The sequence below is a fragment of the Camponotus vicinus genome, unplaced genomic scaffold, assembly GCF_025532165.1.
Source record: "Camponotus vicinus isolate PSW18456_S1 unplaced genomic scaffold, iyCamVici1.0 SCAF_4, whole genome shotgun sequence".
Lineage (NCBI taxonomy): Eukaryota > Metazoa > Arthropoda > Insecta > Hymenoptera > Formicidae > Camponotus > Camponotus vicinus.
The window spans coordinates 14,959,357-14,980,218 of record NW_028141976.1 but is presented as its reverse complement, the minus strand read 5'-3'; the positions used below and the strand labels follow the sequence as shown (position 1 = coordinate 14,980,218).

The 20,862-nt window shown below is 41.3% G+C and overlaps 4 protein-coding genes across 7 annotated transcripts in view; 2 read left to right on the top strand and 2 right to left on the bottom strand.

Moving 5' to 3' along the window:
• Positions 1–44: 44 nt before the first annotated feature.
• On the bottom strand, positions 45–1,250 carry LOC145970847 (uncharacterized). Of its 4 annotated transcripts, none has more exons than XR_014438636.1 (2): positions 954–1,250; positions 45–827 (listed from the first exon to the last, which is right to left on the bottom strand). XR_014438636.1 is itself a non-coding variant. In XM_083097849.1 (2 exons), the coding sequence occupies exons 1-2, from the start codon at positions 1,055–1,057 to the stop codon at positions 301–303; spliced, it is 666 nt and encodes a 221-aa protein (XP_082953975.1). In that variant the 5' UTR covers positions 1,058–1,250; the 3' UTR covers positions 45–300. The 4 variants fall into 4 exon arrangements, 3 of the variants coding, with proteins under 3 accessions (XP_082953975.1, XP_082953976.1, XP_082953977.1); XM_083097849.1 differs by having other exon boundaries at positions 45–862; XM_083097850.1 differs by having other exon boundaries at positions 45–859.
• A 5,769-nt stretch (positions 1,251–7,019) lies between these two features.
• LOC145970645 (zinc finger MYM-type protein 1-like) lies at positions 7,020–9,308 on the top strand. The gene has a single exon (XM_083097517.1). The coding sequence runs from the start codon at positions 7,020–7,022 to the stop codon at positions 9,306–9,308; it is 2,289 nt and encodes a 762-aa protein (XP_082953643.1).
• Positions 9,309–16,110: 6,802 nt separating this feature from the next.
• Positions 16,111–20,862, top strand: part of LOC145969629 (uncharacterized) — a 54,084-nt gene continuing 49,332 nt past the window's right edge. Inside the window, exon 1 of the mRNA XM_083095719.1 lies at positions 16,111–16,151. Coding sequence (XP_082951845.1) covers positions 16,126–16,151 — 26 coding nt within the window. The 5' untranslated portion in view covers positions 16,111–16,125. The remainder of the gene's footprint in view (positions 16,152–20,862) is intronic.
• LOC145969734 (uncharacterized) lies at positions 17,294–20,606 on the bottom strand. The gene is made up of 4 exons (XM_083095936.1): positions 19,408–20,606; positions 19,101–19,320; positions 18,071–18,174; positions 17,294–17,339 (listed from the first exon to the last, which is right to left on the bottom strand). The coding sequence occupies exons 1-4, from the start codon at positions 20,529–20,531 to the stop codon at positions 17,294–17,296; spliced, it is 1,494 nt and encodes a 497-aa protein (XP_082952062.1). The 5' UTR covers positions 20,532–20,606.

The window sequence follows — 20,862 nt, the reverse complement described above, 5'->3', positions numbered from 1 at the left end:
TAGATTTTTTTTCGAATTAAACAATATAAGCGGTATTCCTTTGAAGAGGATTGGGTCTTAAGGCTGACTAACGCGTCGGGACATGTTTTCGCAAACAAAATAGTTTTGTGCTGTTGTGATACACCCCCTCTCCCACAATATAAGTAATTCTAGATTTTTTTTCGAATTAAACAATATAAGCGGTATTCCTTTGAAGAGGATTGGGTGGATGGAAATGCGTGCGAAGAAATTACGTCATGATTTAGACTTAAAACTTTATTTATGTTTTATGTATATATATATATTTTTTTTTCTTACGTACTATGAACTAAAAACTAAAGCTGCCAGCTCACAATCGACGAGCTGATGCTTGTTGAAAGCGTCACTCGCGCGTATTACATTAGAAATTTCTTTTGGATTTATTACAGTAGACGCGATATTGGAGAATTGCGTAAACTTGACATCAACTGTTTCGATAATTTTACCCAATCGATCAAAAGTTACATCTATGCATTGATCGAGATCGAACATACGATGTAATGTCGATTCGACCATCATCAAGCATACGTTTGAAGATTCGAGACTTATGAGTTTGACGTCGTTAATCGTACGAACTCTCACTGTTAGCGGTCCAACGCTTATGAAATTGTAGTCATCTTTAGAGTTGTTCCAAAGTAATTTTTGAATATTGCGACGTTGCTCGTAGAGTCCCTTCCACGTTTCGAGAGATAATATCAGTTCCTTTCCTCGATGATCTCCTATGGCAATCTCCACGTAACTCGGTGGACCCACGTTGATACCAATTTCGAGGAATTTGAATTCCGTAGCTGTCAATGCGTATCGTCTACCTAGTATACGAACCGCACGACGTTCCAACGAAATGCTACAGAAAAATTAAAATTAAAATAATAGTAATAATACAATTTGTAAAAAAAAAATATATAAAAAATAGAAAGAAGTTAAATGAAACTTACTCGTCACATTTGTTCTCAAACGATGGAGTTTTATCACGACTCGGTACGTAATTATTCACACGTCTTCCGATGCCGCTGTTTCCGTTTCTTTCGACGTAATACATTTCTCTGGGAGTTATGAAAAGTGAACCACGAGAGCGGTGTTAACGCGACACTGATCGTATAAGAAATAACCGAGTATACATGACGCTCATCTTCCAAAAGTATAATGTGGTGGGGGGATCAATGCTTTGAATTTTAGGAGAAGGGGGGATAACGCTCAGACAAAAAATTCTTAGAAACGCATGGAAAGGTCTAGGAAGGGAAAATAAGAGAAAACATATTAATGTTTACATATTTTATTTTCTTGCAATTCTTTCTGGCGTTGCGACCACCAGTTAAATATTTTGAATACATTTTGTAATGCGCAATTCTTAACATGTTTTCCACATCGCATACTATTGGTAATATCTAATTTATTTAGAGAATCAATATCTTCATAGTCTGCATCCAAGGTTTCAATAATATAGCCGTTTCCCGCATCGTCTAGTATATCGGTCAGCCATTTTCGCTTTTCAAGTCCTTTAACGTACACGATAGACGATTCTTCTTCTTCTTCTTCGTGTATCGTACCAACGACAGCTGTTGTAATTACACGCTGAGCCAAGCCATACGGAACGTTTCCGTCTTCCCATTGTAATCCATGATGATTTCTAATCACCCATGAGACTTGACATCGCTCAGATTTTGTAAGCACGCTCCACGGTACGGGACTTGCGAAAAAGTAATGCGAGAGAACATATCCCTTTCTCAGAACCGCAGCTTCCTTCACGACAAAATTTCTCCCGACAATAAATCCTTGCAGATCCACAAACGTTGGTACGGACATGACGAGATCTCTCTCTCTCTCTCCCCGATGCATCAGTCGAGAGGAATGGGAAACTCTAAAATCATCTCGCAGCACTTTGATTTATATCCTGCTTCTCCTCCCCTCTCTTTCTTGTGTCGATGTTATCGCTTAGGTGATTTTGCGTACAACGTTGGTCAACGGATTGTACTGGATCACACGATCGTGTATGATGAGGCAGTACGCAGTGGTATTCGCCGGCACGTTCTCCTTACATTCAAATTCCAATCTCACATCCATGGTTGCGCTCTTGACCGATTCGTTTTGTCGAGAACAATCGATAATCACGAACGGACCCTGACGTTGAAACTGTAAGATGGAGAGACTCGGCTCGAGATACTCGTATCCGTAATAGATCTTGCAGAAGCGCGCGTACGTGTCATAGAGAATGGCACATCTGCCTTTTTCGAAATCCAGATTCATATCGTTGTACGGATAACATTCCGAATTCAGATAGAGTTTCACGTTGATTAATTTGCAGTGGTCGAATCGACTCGTATCCTCAGACATGATATTTTTCCGGTTTGTCTGCAGAGCGAAGACAACGTATCGTGGTTTCTCCAGTTGAGTCGCGGTCTTAATGGCCCACGAATGCTTGGTTGTAAGCTGCAATAGCGGAAACTCGTATAGATCCCACGAGCGAAAACCCATGCTGAGATATCGTCCGCTTTCCAGAGCACGCAGCATCGACAGTTTTTCGATCTCGCTCAACAGCACGTGTGGCATTCGCCATTGTATCTTGAATATGTTGATCACAGGTTCCAGTGTCGAATCTCCAAACAGACAATTATTATTGTTGCGCGATCGTATTAAGATCAATTCGTGACGAGCGTTAATCACCACTCGTTTATAATCCTCGCAAAATCCCAATAACATGTGGAGCGGTACGCAAAAATTGAAATGTCCATTCTCATAGGTCCACGGATCCCAGCCAGCGTTTTTCATAATCACGTTTCTATCGGATGATACCGTTACATAGTTTTTGAGCGTAGTAGTTATTCCTACGTTTCTATTGCGATCAATCTCAACGCCATCGAGTTCGTATCGAATCTCATCGAACATGAATGCGGCGCAATTATTTGCCAGTTCCACATCACTTCCTTCAGCTGATTTGGTTTTCGTTAGTTGTCCCTCGATGTATAGGAAACTCTCATACGGCAATGTATACAGATCCTGTTGTTGTATGGGTATTCTTATTTCATCACTGTGTCCGAACGTTGTATTGGCGAACGGGTTGTACGTGTGAGTTTCGATCTTGATGATACGATTGTCAAAGATCGGTTCATCACCGATGTTGAGAATGTCGGTCATCGTTCAGCTGTTTCGCACCGCAAATCCCAAAGATTGTAAAAACGCAACGTTCGATGCGCTGAGTTTCTTTTTCTTGGATGATTTGATATTAGCGAACGTCGACGTTGTTGTTGTTGTTGTTGTCGGTGGTGTTGCTGGTCTCGTAAGGATTGCGTTATCTCTCACGTCTTTCGATCCGTTCAATACGAGCATCTCATACGTCGCATACGTACGTGCAATCTTACGGTGATCTCTTCTCCTCGAAAATCGAGCAATCGTCCGTTCTGGTCGACAACGCGTAACGTTAAATCCGTAATGTTCCGCGCGATGATCGGCAGGTAAATGATCTGTGCAGTTCCGATATCTTATATCCCGGTGGTACCCTCGGTGAAAATTCATGTATCGTATGAACGAGTATGCCGTTGTTGTACGCACCCGCGGTCACGTTACACTCTATACGGATAATATTCACGTTGAGAATGTTAATCGGCATGTTTGATTCGTACCATTTTCGCGGCTCGAGAATACGATTCGAAAATCCTAGCAGCGATCCAATGTTATCGGGTTTGGTAAAGTTTATTCTGTAGGCACATTTGATCTCGCTCCTCATTGTATTGTAATTAGCGCGGAGCACTATCGGATATTCATCATCTTCATAGTCAATGTGTTTCTTATCGCGATGTTTCCGTGAAATTGCTTGTTTCAAAAATTCATGTATATTTTGCAACTCATACGATCCCTCGGGAATCGTAATTTCCTCGTCGTCTTTGCCAAAGTAAAATTTATTATTCGAGGAATTGACATTCGGTATCGTGTGATAAGTCTCAAAATCCGTTAGACCGAGCTCGTATTCGCCGTCGCGAATCTATGGTGGGAAAGAAGTTTGCCGTGAGAACGCTACTCTTCCCAGTCAATGTGAACGTCATAGGCCGGTATTCATAGTCCGTTCTTATATTTAAGACCGTCTTAAGAACCCATTCAACCAATCAAATAGCTGCAATGCGGTCATTGATTGGTTGAATGGGTTCTTAAGACGATCTTAAATATAAGAACGGACTATGAATACCGGCCATAGACATGTCGACGAAACTGTTTAACGAATACTGAGTTAAATAGCGCAATATCTGTCTTTAAATTCACATGCATCGACCGTTCGAAGAAACTGCAAGCACAATTGTCCGCAGATGCTCTGATCGTAAGTTTGAACAGGTGTGTAATTCTACTGTATTTTCGTTACGTTTCGTCCGAGATATCGCACCAATTCATTCGGTGGTCGAAGATTGCCGAAACTGTCGAAATATATAGCGCGATTCCCCCTCTTTGCATACGCTACCCAATGAGTACCTGGTCCTCCGACGCTATCCAAATTTACAATGCCGCTCTCGTTTTGATATATACCACCGATCGGTAACGAGTTGCGCATGAAAACACCTCTAAAATATGGAATGTGCATACGTTTTGCCAGTTGTAGCAATTGTATGTTGGTAGTTGCGCCCTGCGGCATTTTTAGCGTCTCTTTGACGTTTTTTTTTCTCGTTGAGGCTCCTCGTCCGTATTTGTAAGGAGCGAGATATAATCCGTGACCTTCCATAGCGCGATTGTGACGTAGCATCTCTTGCAACTGACGTTGCGCGGCTTTTCCGTCGTTCACCACCTTCGCTACACCAGCCGCTCCACCGATCAGGGATCCGAGCGCACCCAACATTGGTAGAATCGGCAATACACCGCCGCATTTCGCTACCGGAAGTATCCGTTTCTTCGCCGTTTTTTTCTTCGTCTTCGTCTTCAGACCCATACCGAGCTTCGTCTTGGCTTTCATCGCTGTCCAGACAGCTGTGGCGGCGGCTCTCTCACCGAGAGTCGAATCTCTCGCAACGATGCGATTCCGCGCTTTCTCAGCGAGTATCTTATCCGCCGCGTGTCTCTCGGTGAGATCGTTGCTCCGAGAGTATGCTATATCGTGTTCGCGACACGCCGCGTCCAATGGATTTATACCTCGATCGCCTCTGACTAATCGCTTCTCCAACCGTGTGCCTGGCCCGCAAAACTGATAGCCGGGAATATGGAATTCGATCGAAAGTGTGTTTATCGCGTGATTTAATAGGCCTCTACAGGCCTATTATCGTTGACATTCGCTGCAATTCTTTATCAATGGCGCCGGACCGTCGATGTGCGTTTCCTGCCACGGCTGATTGTAGTGTTCGTAACAGCGACGATACGTCTGAACCTCCGAATCCCCCTTTATGTATTCCGGAAGTTTGTCCCACACGTAGTGGACGTGATCACCGCACATTCGCAACAGAACAGCTTTTGACACAAATTGTAGTTGTTCGACGCTCAAATCGCGAATGTCGGAAGGACTTGATAGCAGAACGAACATTTTTTCTCTACTGAGCGACTCGTGATTTCGCCCACCTATAAATAGGCAGGCGTTCGATCCAATCGGTAGTGTTGAAAAAATGAGATTCGTGCGACAACCTTTGACGATACGCGTGACGAATTGCGACGACAGATTACGATCAATGGAGGACAACGCAGAGATGCGCAGGCACGGTACGATGCTACCGACTACTATACGCGCGATCGTTTGCGGCCCCTCGAATTGTGGTAAAACCAACGTTCTGATAAGTCTACTGGAAAGCCCGCACGGTGTACGTTTCGAGAACGTGTATGTGTACTCGAAGTCGCTGCAACAGCCGAAATATCGATATCTGGAGAATTTGTTGACGCCGATTGACGAAATCGGCTATTTTACGTTCTCCAATAACAGTGACGCCATTCCACCGAGCGAGGCACGTCCAAACTCGATTTTCGTCTTCGATGACGTGGCGTGCGACAAGCAAAATACGATAAGAGAGTACTTCTCAATGGGTCGTCACTCGAACGTCGACTGCTTCTATCTCTGTCAGACGTAAGCGAGAATACCAAAACACCTTATGCGACAACTCGAACCTGCTGATCTTGTTTAAACAGGACGGTACCAACTTGAAACACGTGTACAACGATCACGTGAATACCGACATGTCGTACGGGGATTTCAGTGAATTATGTCGTACTTGTTGGCAACAAAAGTATGGATTTCTAGTGATAGATAAGGACAGCTCATTTACGAACGGGCGATACAGAAAAGGATTTAACGTGTTCGTGATACCGCAAAACGATTAGTCGCTGCCCATGGGCGCCGGCAGAATTACTTTTAGGGGGGTGCACTCAAAACAGGATGCACTGGAAAAACGATTTTTTCCCAGTTCATAATTATATTTTTGTTAACGTCGTTTATGTTATTTATTGAATTTTAATAAAGATTCATTAATAATTGAAAAATTCTAATTTTTATATTGCATCTGTTAATATAGTTAAAGAATCTCAATTTTACAATTGCAAATAGTTACAAAGTTACAACTTTTAATAGTTTACAAGTATTTATATATTATATAATTATTAATAGTTAACAAGTATTTATTAAATGAATGTTGGCTTCTTGTAATAAATAATTTGTTAACGCATGCACTATTTATAATTCAAATGAACGATTTTTAAGATCTACATATTTTATATTTGATAAAAACATCAAATTTAAGATCACAGATATTTGATATAAGCATATCAAATTTAACTTTCCTATGAAAGACATTAAGTTAAAGGAAAATTTAACTGAATATTTATACGCGCCATAAGTATTAAACGGTGGGGATTACTACTTACGGTTGTCAAAATGCTAAACGCATCCGCGCTGTTCTTTTGTTTTATTCATTTGTTATTTCGAGTCAAATCAAAAGATCGCGTCGTACAGTCGATGCTGAGTGCAGTCGATGCTTAGTAACTTACAACCGTGTTCTGTATTAAGTAATTTACGTTCTTTTAAATCGAGTGTAGTATGATCGAGTAAGATGAGTGACATAAGGCGTTTTTTATGTAAAAAACGCAAGGCTGATGATACTACAATAGCGACACCCAATTCCAGTACAGATCATCAAAAAGGGAAAGACGAAGAATCTCCACTCAATTTTAGTGCTAATCTATTGGATATTGGTTTATATTTAGATTCGAATTCTCATGCTGATGACGAACTTCGTCTGAAATTATTGAGAGAGCCCTGGGCTCCGAGTCAAATATACAATTTTAAAAAGGATGTAAACATTGGCGCTAAACGAGCATTTCGATTTGAATGGCTTACAACCTACCCGTGGTTGACCTACTCAGCTATCGCGAAAGGACCTCTATGTCGAGTCTGTGTCCTGTTTCGGCTTCCCGCTCAGCGCGGCCTACAAGGACAATTTATCGTCTCCCCTTGTCTAAAATATCACAAATTTCACGAAGCTGCACAGTCTCATGCAACAACCCAGTGGCATCGTGATGCGATTGTTTCTTCCAAAAATTTCGAGAAAATTATGGATAGGCAACAATTGAGTGTTCATGAAGCTTTAGATTCGGCGTATCACAAGGAAGTTGAAGAAAATAGGGTGAAACTTCGATCAATTATATCAACAATTTTATTTTGCGGACAGCATGATCTTCCAGTTCGTGGGAAAAGTGATGAGGGTTCTGTTTTCAAAGATCTACTACATTTTCGAATTGAATCTGGGGACAAGGTTTTGAAGAATCATTTGGAATCCGGAGCAAAAAACTCCTTATATATATCGCATCAAATCCAAAATCATCTAATTCAAACTTGTTCTGATGTACTCAAAGGAAAAATAATTGACGAGGTGAAGCGTGCATCTGTTTTTTCGGTGTTGGCTGATGAGACCGCTGATATTAGTGGTACCGAGCAATTATCAATTGGTATTAGGTATCTGCGTTATGATCAAGAAAACAAAAAACCGATAATTTGTGAAGAATTTCTGGGATTTGTACCACTGCAAGAACTAAACTCTAAATCCATTTCAGAAACCATTATTCAATTTCTAAAGAATTGCGATTTAGATTTAAACCGACTCGTTGGCCAAGGGTATGACGGCTGTGCTGCAATGGCTGGTCACATAAGTGGCGTTCAGAAATTAATTAATGACAAGTACCCTATGGCGCTGTTCTTCCACTGTGCTAGTCATATATTGAATCTTGTCATCAATGACTTGAACGATGTCAATGAAGTGAGAAATACTACTCAGACGACAAAAGAAATTATAAATTTTTTTAGGGATAGTACTTTACGGCGGAACATGATTCCCAATATTCCTCTGTTTTGTGAAACGCGCTGGTCGGCAAAGTACAAAAGTATCAGAATATTTTCTGAGAATTTTTCGACAATTATGCGAGCTTTAAGAGAACTTTCAGAGAACGCATCAAATTCGAAGACGAAGGTCAAAGCTTATCAACTCTATACGATTGCAACAACTCCAACCTACATTGTGACGCTCTTAGTCATTGCTGTTTATTCCGCCAAACTTGAACCTGTGTGCAACCAACTTCAGCAAGTAAACATGAACATAAAGGCAATAAACGACTACGTAGCTAAATTAACAAATGTGCTTCAATCTCACCGCAATAATGCCTTGATACAGTTCATTGCCATCTTCGAAAAAGCTCAACAAATTTGCGAAGAACTAGATATTGAGTTCAAATGTCCTCGAGTGGTTGTAAGACAGACTCAAAGATCGAATCAACCTTCTGAAAATGTAGAAGAGTTCTTTAGAAGGTCTATCTTCATCCCTTACTTGGACTCTATTATTTCTTCTCTGAGAGATCGTTTCTCTTCTACGCACGAAAAAGCATTTTCGCTTATGCAACTTCACCCAGATGCTATAAAAAAATTGGATAAAGTATCATTTCTTGCTGTTGCAAAAGATATAAATAGTCTTTATGGAGATATTTTATCGAATTTTATCGCCGAGGCTACCACATGGTATGAGATGTGGAAAAATGAAGCAACTTTAAATGAATCCCTCGAGTACGCAGATTTAATTTGTCAAGCAACACCGTTCTACCCAGCTGTAGCCGAGGCAATCAAAATTGGCCTGACTCTTCCTGCGACAACATGTAGCATTGAACGCTCATTCAGTACATTACGGCGCGTCAAGACTTGGAATCGGTCTACGATGGGAGACGAGAGGCTTAGTGGACTGTGCATGCTCAGCGTTCATCGAAAAAGAGTGCAAGAGGAGACTGAATTTATTGATAATGTGACAAATGAATTTGGAAAACAACCAAGACGGCTCAAGTTTTTGTTCAAACATTGATTTTTCTAAAATTGATTTCCAAAAGGCTTATTACAAATGTTAATTAATATTTAACCATTGCATTTTTGTTTAATTAAAAAAATTATAATCGATATTATTCTATATTACATGATTTTTTTACTGAATTTTTTCTCTGTCCCTTCCCCACTTATTTCATAGGCCAAAGCCAGGGGGGTGCAAATGCACCGCCTTGCACCCCCCTCCCGGCGCCCATGTCGCTGCCGACACTCTGTTGACATGGCTAAAAGCGATAATATTCGCGAGCGTGAAAAGATTGCGAGGGAGATTGAGAAAACGAGCGAATCGATCCGCAAGAAACATCGCGCTTTGAAGACCGGTAAGATTGACGACGATATCGCGGTCAAGACTCATTTTAGGCCTATTATCGAGCCACTACAAAAAATCGTCGACAACTCTAGCTTAATCGCGGTGAAAAACGAGCCGGAGAGTAACGCTGACGCTATAATTAAAACGTTACCCATCAAGCGGTACAAGGAGGAAGAGGAGGAGGAGGAGGATACGACACCGAAAAAGAGACAACGATTGAAGGTGAATCATTTATCGACATCGGATGAACCGCTGATAACCTCCACACCGTCCGCGACAACGAGAATCGTACAACCCACGATACCCGAATCACTCGCAATCGAAAATGTTTTCGAAACCACGGGCAACCCGCTCGAATCACCATCTGTTCGAAACATGTTACAAACGTTGGAAGATCAAAAAATGTTACAAGAGCACTTCGGGTCACTGGCACAAAAGTACATGAGCGCTCACCTTAGTGGCGACAGAAAAACCCAGATCGATTACGTGTACGGTATCTATTTCGACAAGAATGAAATGTGGCTCGGTAACAAACGATTCGACATCGGCGCAGATGACTCTATAATCATAGACAAGGTGAGGTACATTGGTACACCTGGATTATACGAGTTGATCTTCAAGAGAATTCCCGATGATGACATATACACTGAGGACGATATGCAAAAATATAAGAGCATATTAATGGCGACGAGTGCGCATAAACATCAATATGATGCGCAAGGTCAATTAAAGAGCAACAGGGGATACAAGTATAAACACATAATTGCACCGTTGGTGTCAATCGAATCGAAAAAGAAAAAATGCGGTACGGGAGTATCCATGCCTCGCGCGATGACGCTAACCGACAATAAGATCGATTACGTGCACTGGGACGATCCCAACGAGATAGTGGATCGTCTACGATTGCTCGACGCTTCGCGCCGAGCTGGCCACAACGCTCACGACAACGAGATCCTGTCGATTATAGAGGAACTTCGCGAAGTCGGCCTTATTATAAATTAAACGGTGTCTCAACGAAACTGATCAGTCGATCGACGTCACTCGCATCGAGAAAAAAAATGCCCATCAACAAATTTGGATTATTCGAACAGAGAAATGAAGCAATTAGAACAAGCGATCATTGGGGTAAATCGGTGACAAGTTACTTGCGTCAAAACGCTCTGTGTCGCGTCGCTACGTACTATGACGCGAGGTCGCGCAAGATTCGCCGTGTAGCGCAACCTGAGGCTGATACCGATGCAGTCAACAAACTGTACGTGGAACAATGCGTTAAAACGTTGAAGAATCAGCAGAAAGAATCAGACGAGAAGCTGACTGCGTTCGAGAAGGACGTGCGAGCTTTGCAGACTGCGATAAACGAGCTTCAGCGTGCAATTAACACTAATTCTGAAACAGCTACGAGCGGCTAAGGAGCGGCTATTGTACAATTATTGAACATCTACAAAGGCTTATCGAACGAAGGGTTATCGAACTACAATGAGTGGCAGTGATCGAAGAGGAAACGGCTGTGAACGAGGCTACGAACAATTCAAGAACAGCTGCGAACGAGGTTATGAACACCTCAGGAACGGCTGCGAACAAGGCTATGAACACGTCAGGAACGGCTACATACGAGGCGGCATACAACTCTGGAACGGCTACGAACGGGTCAGAAACGATTGTCAACGAGGCTGCGAACGGGTCAGAAACGACTGTGAACGAGGCTACGGACTACTTAGAAGCGACTACCAACAAGGTCAATTACGGCAACAAACGGCTGCGAACAGCTATCGAACGGCAACGAACGGGGCAGGAACAGCTAACGAACGGCTATCGAACGGGTCAGAAACGGCTATCGAACGGTTATTGAACGGCTATCGAACAGTAACGAATGATAAAACGCACGGTGATACTCGGGGCACACATCGTTTAATCGACGAATCGAAACAACGATGGATCGGCGATCGGGAATAACCGAGGAAGCGAAGAAACAACATAGTTTAGAGAAACGGCAGTTGGTGAACGAATTGCACGCGCCGGCGAGAAAAAATTTTCCCCGAAGACACGTCATAATGCGGGGATACGATGACCTGTGGCAAGCTGACATTGTCGAGATGCGTCCGTACTCTCGTTTCAACAGAGGTTACCACTACATACTCACAGTCATCGATGCGTTGAGCAAGCACGCGTGCGCCGCACCACTCAAGAGTAAAGGCGGAAGCGAGACAGCTGACGCTATCGCTGAGATAATTCGAAATAGCAAAAGATGTCCGAAAAACTTACAGACTGATATGGGGAAGGAATTTTATAACGCTGACGTGCAACGGCTCATACGGAAACATGACATCAATCACTATTCTACATATTCAGTATTGAAGGCATCGATCGTTGAGCGATTCAATCGCACGCTGAAAAACGACATGTGGAAGATGTTTACGCTGAACGGATCTTACAAGTGGATCAGCGCGTTGCCGCGACTCGTATCGGATTACAACGCGCACAAGCATCGAACGATCGGTATGCGACCCGCCGACGTTACCCCCGCGGTCGCTGAAAGACTCTTGGCTACTGTGTACAACCGTGTAAATATCGCGGGTCCGGCAAAATTCAAAGTAGGTGACTCGGTACGCGTTAGCAAGTACAAGACAATTTTTGAGAAAGGTTACACGCCAAATTGGACAACCGAAGTGTTTAAAATTGTAAAAGTGCAGCATACTAATCCCGTAAGCTATCTACTTGAGGATTATCGCAAAAAACCTATCGCTGGAGCGTTCTACGAGCACGAGTTGCATCGCGCGAATTATCCGGACGTGTATCTCGTGGAGAAAATACTGCGTAGGAGGGGTGACGAGGTTTACGTGAAATGGTTGGGATTTGACAATTCGCACAATTCTTGGATACATAAAGACAATGTGATTTAATTCATACAATGTTTATTTTTAATTTTCTGGAAAAATATATGTGTATAACATATATAATATTTGAAAAATGAAAATATATATATAAATCCTTATCAATATTCCTTGCGATAGTACATGTATTTTTAATATAAGATGTATGAGAAATGCATTACATAAAAATATATGAAATATAAAAAATACAAAAATCTTTATTAATATTTCTTTCACACACATTTTACAATGGTATCTTATAATGCCCCCCCACGGTAGCGTATCGGTGGTTTCGGGTACGATATACCGCATGTCGTCGTATGGACTCAGAGCAATTTTTGTCTCGCGGATTGTGTATACTTGGTGCAATTTCGATCTTATACACGACTGCTGGCGCGTCATTTCAATTTCTTCTTTCAAACACCGTGTGTAATCGTCAAACGTTATCGTTCTCGCGACAACGTTGCTCTTGACACCTTTAACTTTCTTCGTATCCTTTTTCCCATCGACTCGTAACGCGTACATTTTTGCTCTGAGCCCGGCAAATTCGGTCATTATGACACCGTTATTTTCATCCTTCATTAGACCCGGTACCTTTTTATTTACGAGCGGTATACCGTACGCGTTATCAATTGGATAATCGCTCGTATCAAATCGGTTGATATCGCGCTTCATGTTTTCATATACATCGACGCATTCGATGTGATATATTAGACTATCTGTGTCGGTGTACATTACTCGGCATTTGTCGCGATACAGAGGAAACATGTACTCGTGGTGAAATTCGTACAAGCACGTTTTAGAAATGTCTAGTATGCACATGCCGACATAGATTGGTTTATAAAATCTTACTTCTAGTTTGCGTAACTCTATGGCAACGAGATTCTCCGAAAAAATACTTCGACTATGGAAATTTGGTTTCGCTATCATTGCTTCTGCGCCGTATCGTCCGTCCCACTTTGTTAATAATTTTACGTCGACACGATTACGCACATTTTCTATCGTCTTGCCAAATACCGCGTTATTCATCAGTTTATATAAATTTTTTTCAAAATCATTTTTCGCGAGTGTTCTAAACTGTGTATTTAATTCGATATAACTGCGAAGCCACGGAGATTGTGAAAACTGTAAAATTCGATGTATTTTTGTAACGCGAAGGCCGTGTCGCGTACATTGCTGTAGATTACGGTAGTGTATCACGTAACGCTTCTTATCGTATAATGTTGCGAGGAGTTTGTCTTGCCGCTTGCCGGGCGGCTTGTCACGTGTCGGGCAAAACGGAAGGTCAGTGTGCGTATCGTGAAGATGTTGCGGGTACTCGAGATCGACTTCGAGGATATAACCCGTAGGCGAATCTAACGCGATCGATGCTACGTCAAAATTCGACACGTCATCGACCCATCGAAAATCGGCATAGGGCAACGGTTGACACATTGCCCATCCATATAAGTTATTTACATCGAAATACATCAAATACGACGATGGTTTCGATGGATCGTACGATTGTTGCATGTACTTGTTATTAGCGCGCGCGTATCTGTTGGAACACTGACTCAGACCACCGCGTATACCGCGTTCGATAAACATGACCATGTCGATGTCGGTAAGCAATTCGAACGTAATCTTTGTATGCTTCAACATGGCGTCCCACGTGTATCCGGGAAGAGTATAATAATACGCAGGGTCGAGTCCGTAACTTTCGATACATTTCTCGCGAAAGTTTTCAAAAATATCGGCTAATAACAAGACATCGATTTTAAGATATAAATCGCTATATTCGCCTAGCGTTCGAATGGAGAATCGCGTCCAGATGTTCTCGGCGTGCGCGTAATCGCTCTCGGATATAGTTTCACCGGTTAAGGAACTGTAAAATGATTCGCGCGGTGGTAAACATGTATCTTGCAACTTGTCAACGGAATCGATGTATTCGTATGGAAACACACCTTTTCGTGTTAATAATTTGAAGTTTTCACTCGATAAATTTTGAAATTCTGATTTTAAAATATCCAGTTTATCTTTATCTAGATAAGATGCTAATTTGTCGAGACTTACCGTAAGAAATTTGAATGAATCGATGAAGCGTAATTTTACTTGATTTTTTGGTTTTTCTTCCTTAAGATCGACGTTTTTGGTAAACGATATACAGGGCGATCCTGAAAAACATTATGTCTTTAAAATGACGTATTCCTGACACCATTCTAAGACAATTTTTCCTTTACCAAAATTTGATTTGAAGCGTAGTTTTTGAATTATGAGCAAAAATAGTTAGTAAATCACGCGTCGGGTACAGAAGGCAGGCAGGAGCGGCGCGGCGTGCCGCGAGCGCGGGCGCAGCTGACCGCCCGACGGGTGATTATCACCGCATGAGTCGCTAACTATTTTATCTTATAACATAAAATTATGCTTTAAATAAAATTTTGGTAAAGAAGAAAATGTCTTAGAATTACGTCAGAAATACGTGTTCCTTAAAATAACGTTATTTTAATAATGAAAAGTTGTTCCGGATCGCCGGCCGTCCGACGTTGCAATCAGCTGATTGCTACACGCGATGTGTGTATGGCGGAGTGTGTGCGTAAGAGAGAGAGAGAAAGAGAGAGAGAGAGGGAGGGTAGGAGGGACAGACATTCATACACATGCACGCACTTTTTTCTCGCTCTCTTTCTCTCTTTTACGCAACACTCATACACTCTCTCATTCAGTCTCTCACTCACACTCTCTCGGTCACTCACTCACTCACTCACCTGCTTACTCACTTGCTCACTCACCTTGTAGCAGCGTAGCGAATCTTCATGCTATGTATTGTTGTTATCTGCTGCACGGTTATGATTGCTAGAGATGCGCGACACATCGAAATTTTTTCGATTATTAATCTCACACTCGATTGACACAATATAGATTACACGATAACGAGTTTACTGTTTATTCACTCACTATTGATTTATCGATACCAAAAATTACTTTCAAAGAAACGCGAATACAAACAATACATGACTCGACGCGAAGCGACGGACCGCGGAGACTGCGCGACCACAAGAGTTATGTTGCCAGAAACGCGATACGCGACATCTAACAAACGACTTGCGCGTGGCGCGTGATTGACGCGAGATAAGACGAACGATCGGCTAAAACCTTCGCATTGCGAATGCGGTAGAAAACATGAAACGTATAATGACATACTTAAAAAATTAATTATTTATAATAAATAATTATTATAATAAATAATTAATTTTTTAAGTATGTCATTATACGTTTCATGTTTTCTACCGCATTCGCAATGCGAAGGTTTTAGCCGATCGTTCGTCTTATCTCGCGTCAATCACGCGCCACGCGCAAGTCGTTTGTTAGATGTCGCGTGTCGCGTTTCTGGCAACATAACTCTTGTGGTCGCGCAGTCTCCGCGGTCCGTCGCTTCGCGTCGAGTCATGTGTTGTTTGCATTCGCGTTTCTTTGAAAGTAATTTTTGGTATCGATAAATCAATAGTGAGTGAATAAGCAGTAAACTCGTTATCGTGTAATCTGTATTGTGTCAATCGAGTGTGAGATTAATAATCGAAAAAATTTCGATGTGTCGCGCATCTCTAGCAATCATAACCGTGCAGCAGATAACAACAATACATAGCATGAAGATTCGCTACGCTGCTACAAGGTGAGTGAGCAAGTGAGTAAGCAGGTGAGTGAGTGAGTGAGTGACCGAGAGAGTGTGAGTGAGAGACTGAATGAGAGAGTGTATGAGTGTTGCGTAAAAGAGAGAAAGAGAGCGAGAAAAAAGTGCGTGCATGTGTATGAATGTCTGCCCCTCCTACCCTCCCTCTCTCTCTCTCTTTCTCTCTCTCTCTCTTACGCATACACTCCGCCATACACACATCGCGTGTAGCAATCAGCTGATTGCAACGTCGGACGGCCGGCGATCCGGAACAACTTTTCATTATTAAAATAACGTTATTTTAAGGAACACGTATTTCTGACGTAATTCTAAGACATTTTCTTCTTTACCAAAATTTTATTTAAAGCATAATTTTATGTTATAAGATAAAATAGTTAGCGACTCATGCGGTGATAATCACCCGTCGGGCGGTCAGCTGCGCCCGCGCTCGCGGCACGCCGCGTCGCTCCTGCCTGCCTTCTGTACCCGATGCGTGATTTACTAACTATTTTTGCTCATAATTCAAAAACTACGCTTCAAATCAAAGGGCCTAGGGGGATAAGCATGTAAAAGTTGCCCCCGCCCGTATCAAGTCGAGATTGGCATCATAGATTGGCATCTATGTGTCTAAAAAATCCTGTAAATATCAACCTTAAAATTGCATTTTTGTAGGAGTTATGGAGAGGGAAAGCAAAATCAAAAAAGTGATTTTTCTCGAAAACGACTGAACCGATTTTGATGAAAAAAATATATGTTATAAACATCAACAAGACTATTTTAAGAATAAATTAAAAAAAAATTCTGACCAAAAATACGAGTAAAAAAAATTTTTGAATTTTTCAAAATTTTTTTTGAGGTTATGTTTTAGAGATACACCTCCAATTTTTTTTTTTTAAATCTTAAAATGTCTGCTTTAACATCTATTTTTTCCAAATTTTTCGTAGAGGTACTTCATGGCGAAAAATGATGAAAATCATGCATGCGGCGCGGTACCACGCTTTCACAGCACACTCTCGCTCCAGGCGCGTATATCGAATGTTCTAGTCTGGTTAGTATGCTGGATTCTTGAATTATTTTACGACAAAGTTAGTAGAAATGACAGAAAGAGATTTGAAAATCTTATTCACCGGTTCATACCAACGCGGTCAAGCCATATCATATTTGGCAGAAATGGTTGACAAAGATGGTAAACTAAAAATTGAGTATGTTAAAGATCAGTCAAATGTACTCAAATTGAAAGTTCCATCTCGTTATATTTGTCGAACAGCATATCGATGCTTCTTAAGATATAAACCTAACAGTGTTGGTGTTTCTGGTTTGACACATTACACATGTGAATGTGCCAATGGCAAACGGTCTGTTGGTTGTTGCTCTCATATTGCTGCAGTGGTGTATTATTTATCTCATGCTAGGTATTTATCAAAAATTTTCAAACCGGCCGAAATACTCAGCGAAGTATTCAAGAAATACAATTACATTCCAGTAATTGAGAGTGATAGTGATGAAGATTAAAAAAATAATAATCTCATCTCCTATAAAAAGTACCCGGTTTTCTGAGAGGCGAGGGGACTCACACTAACAAAGCACTCCGATAAGGAGTTCAAAACCGTACTGCATCCTTTTCATAGTGAATTCTGGACACTTATTTTTATAGACTAACTGCAGATCTGACGAACTGACGATCCTTATTTAAATACTTTATATACATAAAATGTTAACATTCTTTTTAACCGTTTTTCACGAAATAGATTTTCAATTATTTCATCTGATCTGATGAATCACGTAGGTATCGTTACAGAAATCATAATTTCACTAAAACTTAACTTTTTCGAAAGGCGCTTAAAATAAACGTACAAGTAAAAATAAAATCTAAATTCTTACTAACTTTGTCGTAAAATAATTCAAGAATCCAGCATACTAACCAGACTAGAACATTCGATATACGCGCCTGGAGTGAGAGTGTTCTGTGAAAGCGTGGTACCGCGCCGCATGCATGATTTTCATCATTTTTCGCCATGAAGTACCTCTACGAAAAATTTGGAAAAAATAGATGTTAAAGCAGACATTTTAAGATTAAAAAAAAAAAAATTGGAGGTGTATCTCTAAAACATAACCTCAAAAAAAATTTTGAAAAATTCAAAAATTTTTTTTACTCGTATTTTTGGTCAGAATTTTTTTTTTTAATTTATTCTTAAAATAGTCTTGTTGATGTTCATAACATATATTTTTTTCATCAAAATCGGTTCAGTCGTTTTCGAGAAAAATCACTTTTTTGATTTTGCTTTCCCTCTCCATAACTCCTACAAAAATGCAATTTTAAGGTTGATATTTACAGGATTTTTTAGACACATAGATGCCAATCTATGATGCCAATCTCGACTTGATACGGGCGGGGGCAACTTTTACATGCTTATCCCCCTAGGCCCTTTTGGTAAAGGAAAAATTGTCTTAGAATGGTGTCAGGAATACGTCATTTTAAAGACATAACGTTTTTCAGGATCGCCCTGTATATTTCTCTTTCGTTATTGGAAGTAACTCGACTCTCCCTTCGAACGCTGTGGCTATTTCCTCGATAATGAAATGCGAATCATAACCGGATAAATTATGAAACACTATCGGAATACAGAAAGACTCTTTATAATTTAAATTACAATTTGAATGCGCGGGACCTCTGTACCGTCCAGTCAAATGGCAATGATCGCGTACGCGTGTATCGTCTTGCGCGAACGGTTTTTCGCATATATGACATTGAGTAGCGCTATTAAATTTTTCACACTCTTCGAATGTTAAATCTACCATAGGGACATTAGTAGTTAAAATATTTTTTACACGAAATGCTAACATTTTAAGTTGCTCGACGAACCATGCTATACAATCGGTACTGCGACGCGAATGATATGCGGATAATGAGACGTTGTACGAGCAATGTATATAATATGCTATGCTAAATACTTGATGGTGCTGGCACATATTCTTCTCTTCCTCCATCTTGGTCAGAACGCATTCCAAGTCGGCGTACACGATGAATGGAAGCTGCTCTTTCTTGTTGTAATTGTTGAACGATAACCACTTGTCCTTATCGCTCGGTAACCGGATAGCGCAGTCGTTTATCTTTCCACAGTCGGCAGTATGCGACTGCAACTTGTCGTCCGAATCAAAGTAATGCAAGCATCTATAAAAGAAAATAAAAATTTTTAAAAAAATTAAAGAATTATATACAATTTGCTACATAACTTATAATTATTTAAATTATACATACCGATCGCAGATATATTTCTTATGGTCCTTTTTGCTCAGTTGCGAGCTCACGAGCCGGGATAAATTTTTGATCCATGCGAAATGTCCGACATTGTTGCCGTCTTCCACGTACAACAAGTTGACATGCTTGTCCCGCTTCTGCTGCGAAAGACGTATCGGAACAATGCTGTTCTTCTCTTCGATGCTGTACACGTTGATCGAAATATCGTTGACAAGTTCAAATTTTTTAATCTGATTGACAGTCACTGGAAACTCAATGTCTCGGAAATTCAGCACTGTCGCGTAATGCGGGTACGATGATTCTCGTTCCGCCTTTCTTTCTGCGGGATATAGAGCGGCGACCACTGCCCACGCGAAACACGCATTGTCTTTTGATTGTACGTTAATCACTGCTCTCTTCATCATAATCTCCCGCGGCAATTTTATATGACATCCCGCGCGCATAGGATTATACTTATTTATATTTACAGTCAAATTCAATATTCGCGACAATGCCCACCCGCTATCGCGTTCCTGAAATTCTTCCAGCGATGCTAGAGTGGGTTCGATAACGCGGCGCTCGTACCACTCGTGTAAATCGGATGTGCGAAAGAGTTCGCAGTTTCTCGTATTAATACTTTTGTTAGCGCGTTTATCTCCGGCCACAAACTCGCCATTGAATATGGTGTTCACTTTTACACTGTTGTGTCTTCTTATAACGTCCTGCACATGTTCTATCACAATGTCTTTGGCGTCATCGAGAAATTGACGAGGTTCGATATGGTTTGCGTTAATCACAGCACCGGTCAGAATACGGTTATCGAACGCGGTATCAATCTCGCGCCACACAAGTTCATTTTGATGCGCGCTACATCCGGCACCCGCGTTATTGTTGCCACTGTAATTACCACCACTGGGCATAAACTGTCTCTGCAATCGAGTCTTTGCACCTTCGAGTCGCGCGATCCGAGCAATCAATGATTGTCGATTCCCGATCGATAATCGTAGTCGTTTGATCCGACTTTGCTCTTCCAGCGACTCGATGTACTCGTTGCATCGTTGTAGCCATGCAAAATATTCACCCAAGGTGGCAATTTGGTTGGATCGCTCCACCAGGTCGCGTTCAGTCTGTTCGATATTTTCCATTTTTTTTCACAGAGTGCAAATTGGGCACATATTGCACGGAAATCTTATATACAACGGCTCGCTACACCTTGAACAGAATCGGCCATCCATCGCATCAAGTGTCTCAATTTTGTGCTTTCGAACAGCATACATCATTTGGCTATCCACGCCTTGCAACGCAATCATACACGAAGGACATACAGCTAGAGCACCACCCGTGGAATAATAACTGTATATGATACAAAATTTTGTACTACGTGCGTTTAAAGCATTAATTTCCGCAACAGACACTATTTTCTCTCTGAATTCCGTGGAGTTCTCACTGCAGTCACTAATGCAGTCACTGTCAGAT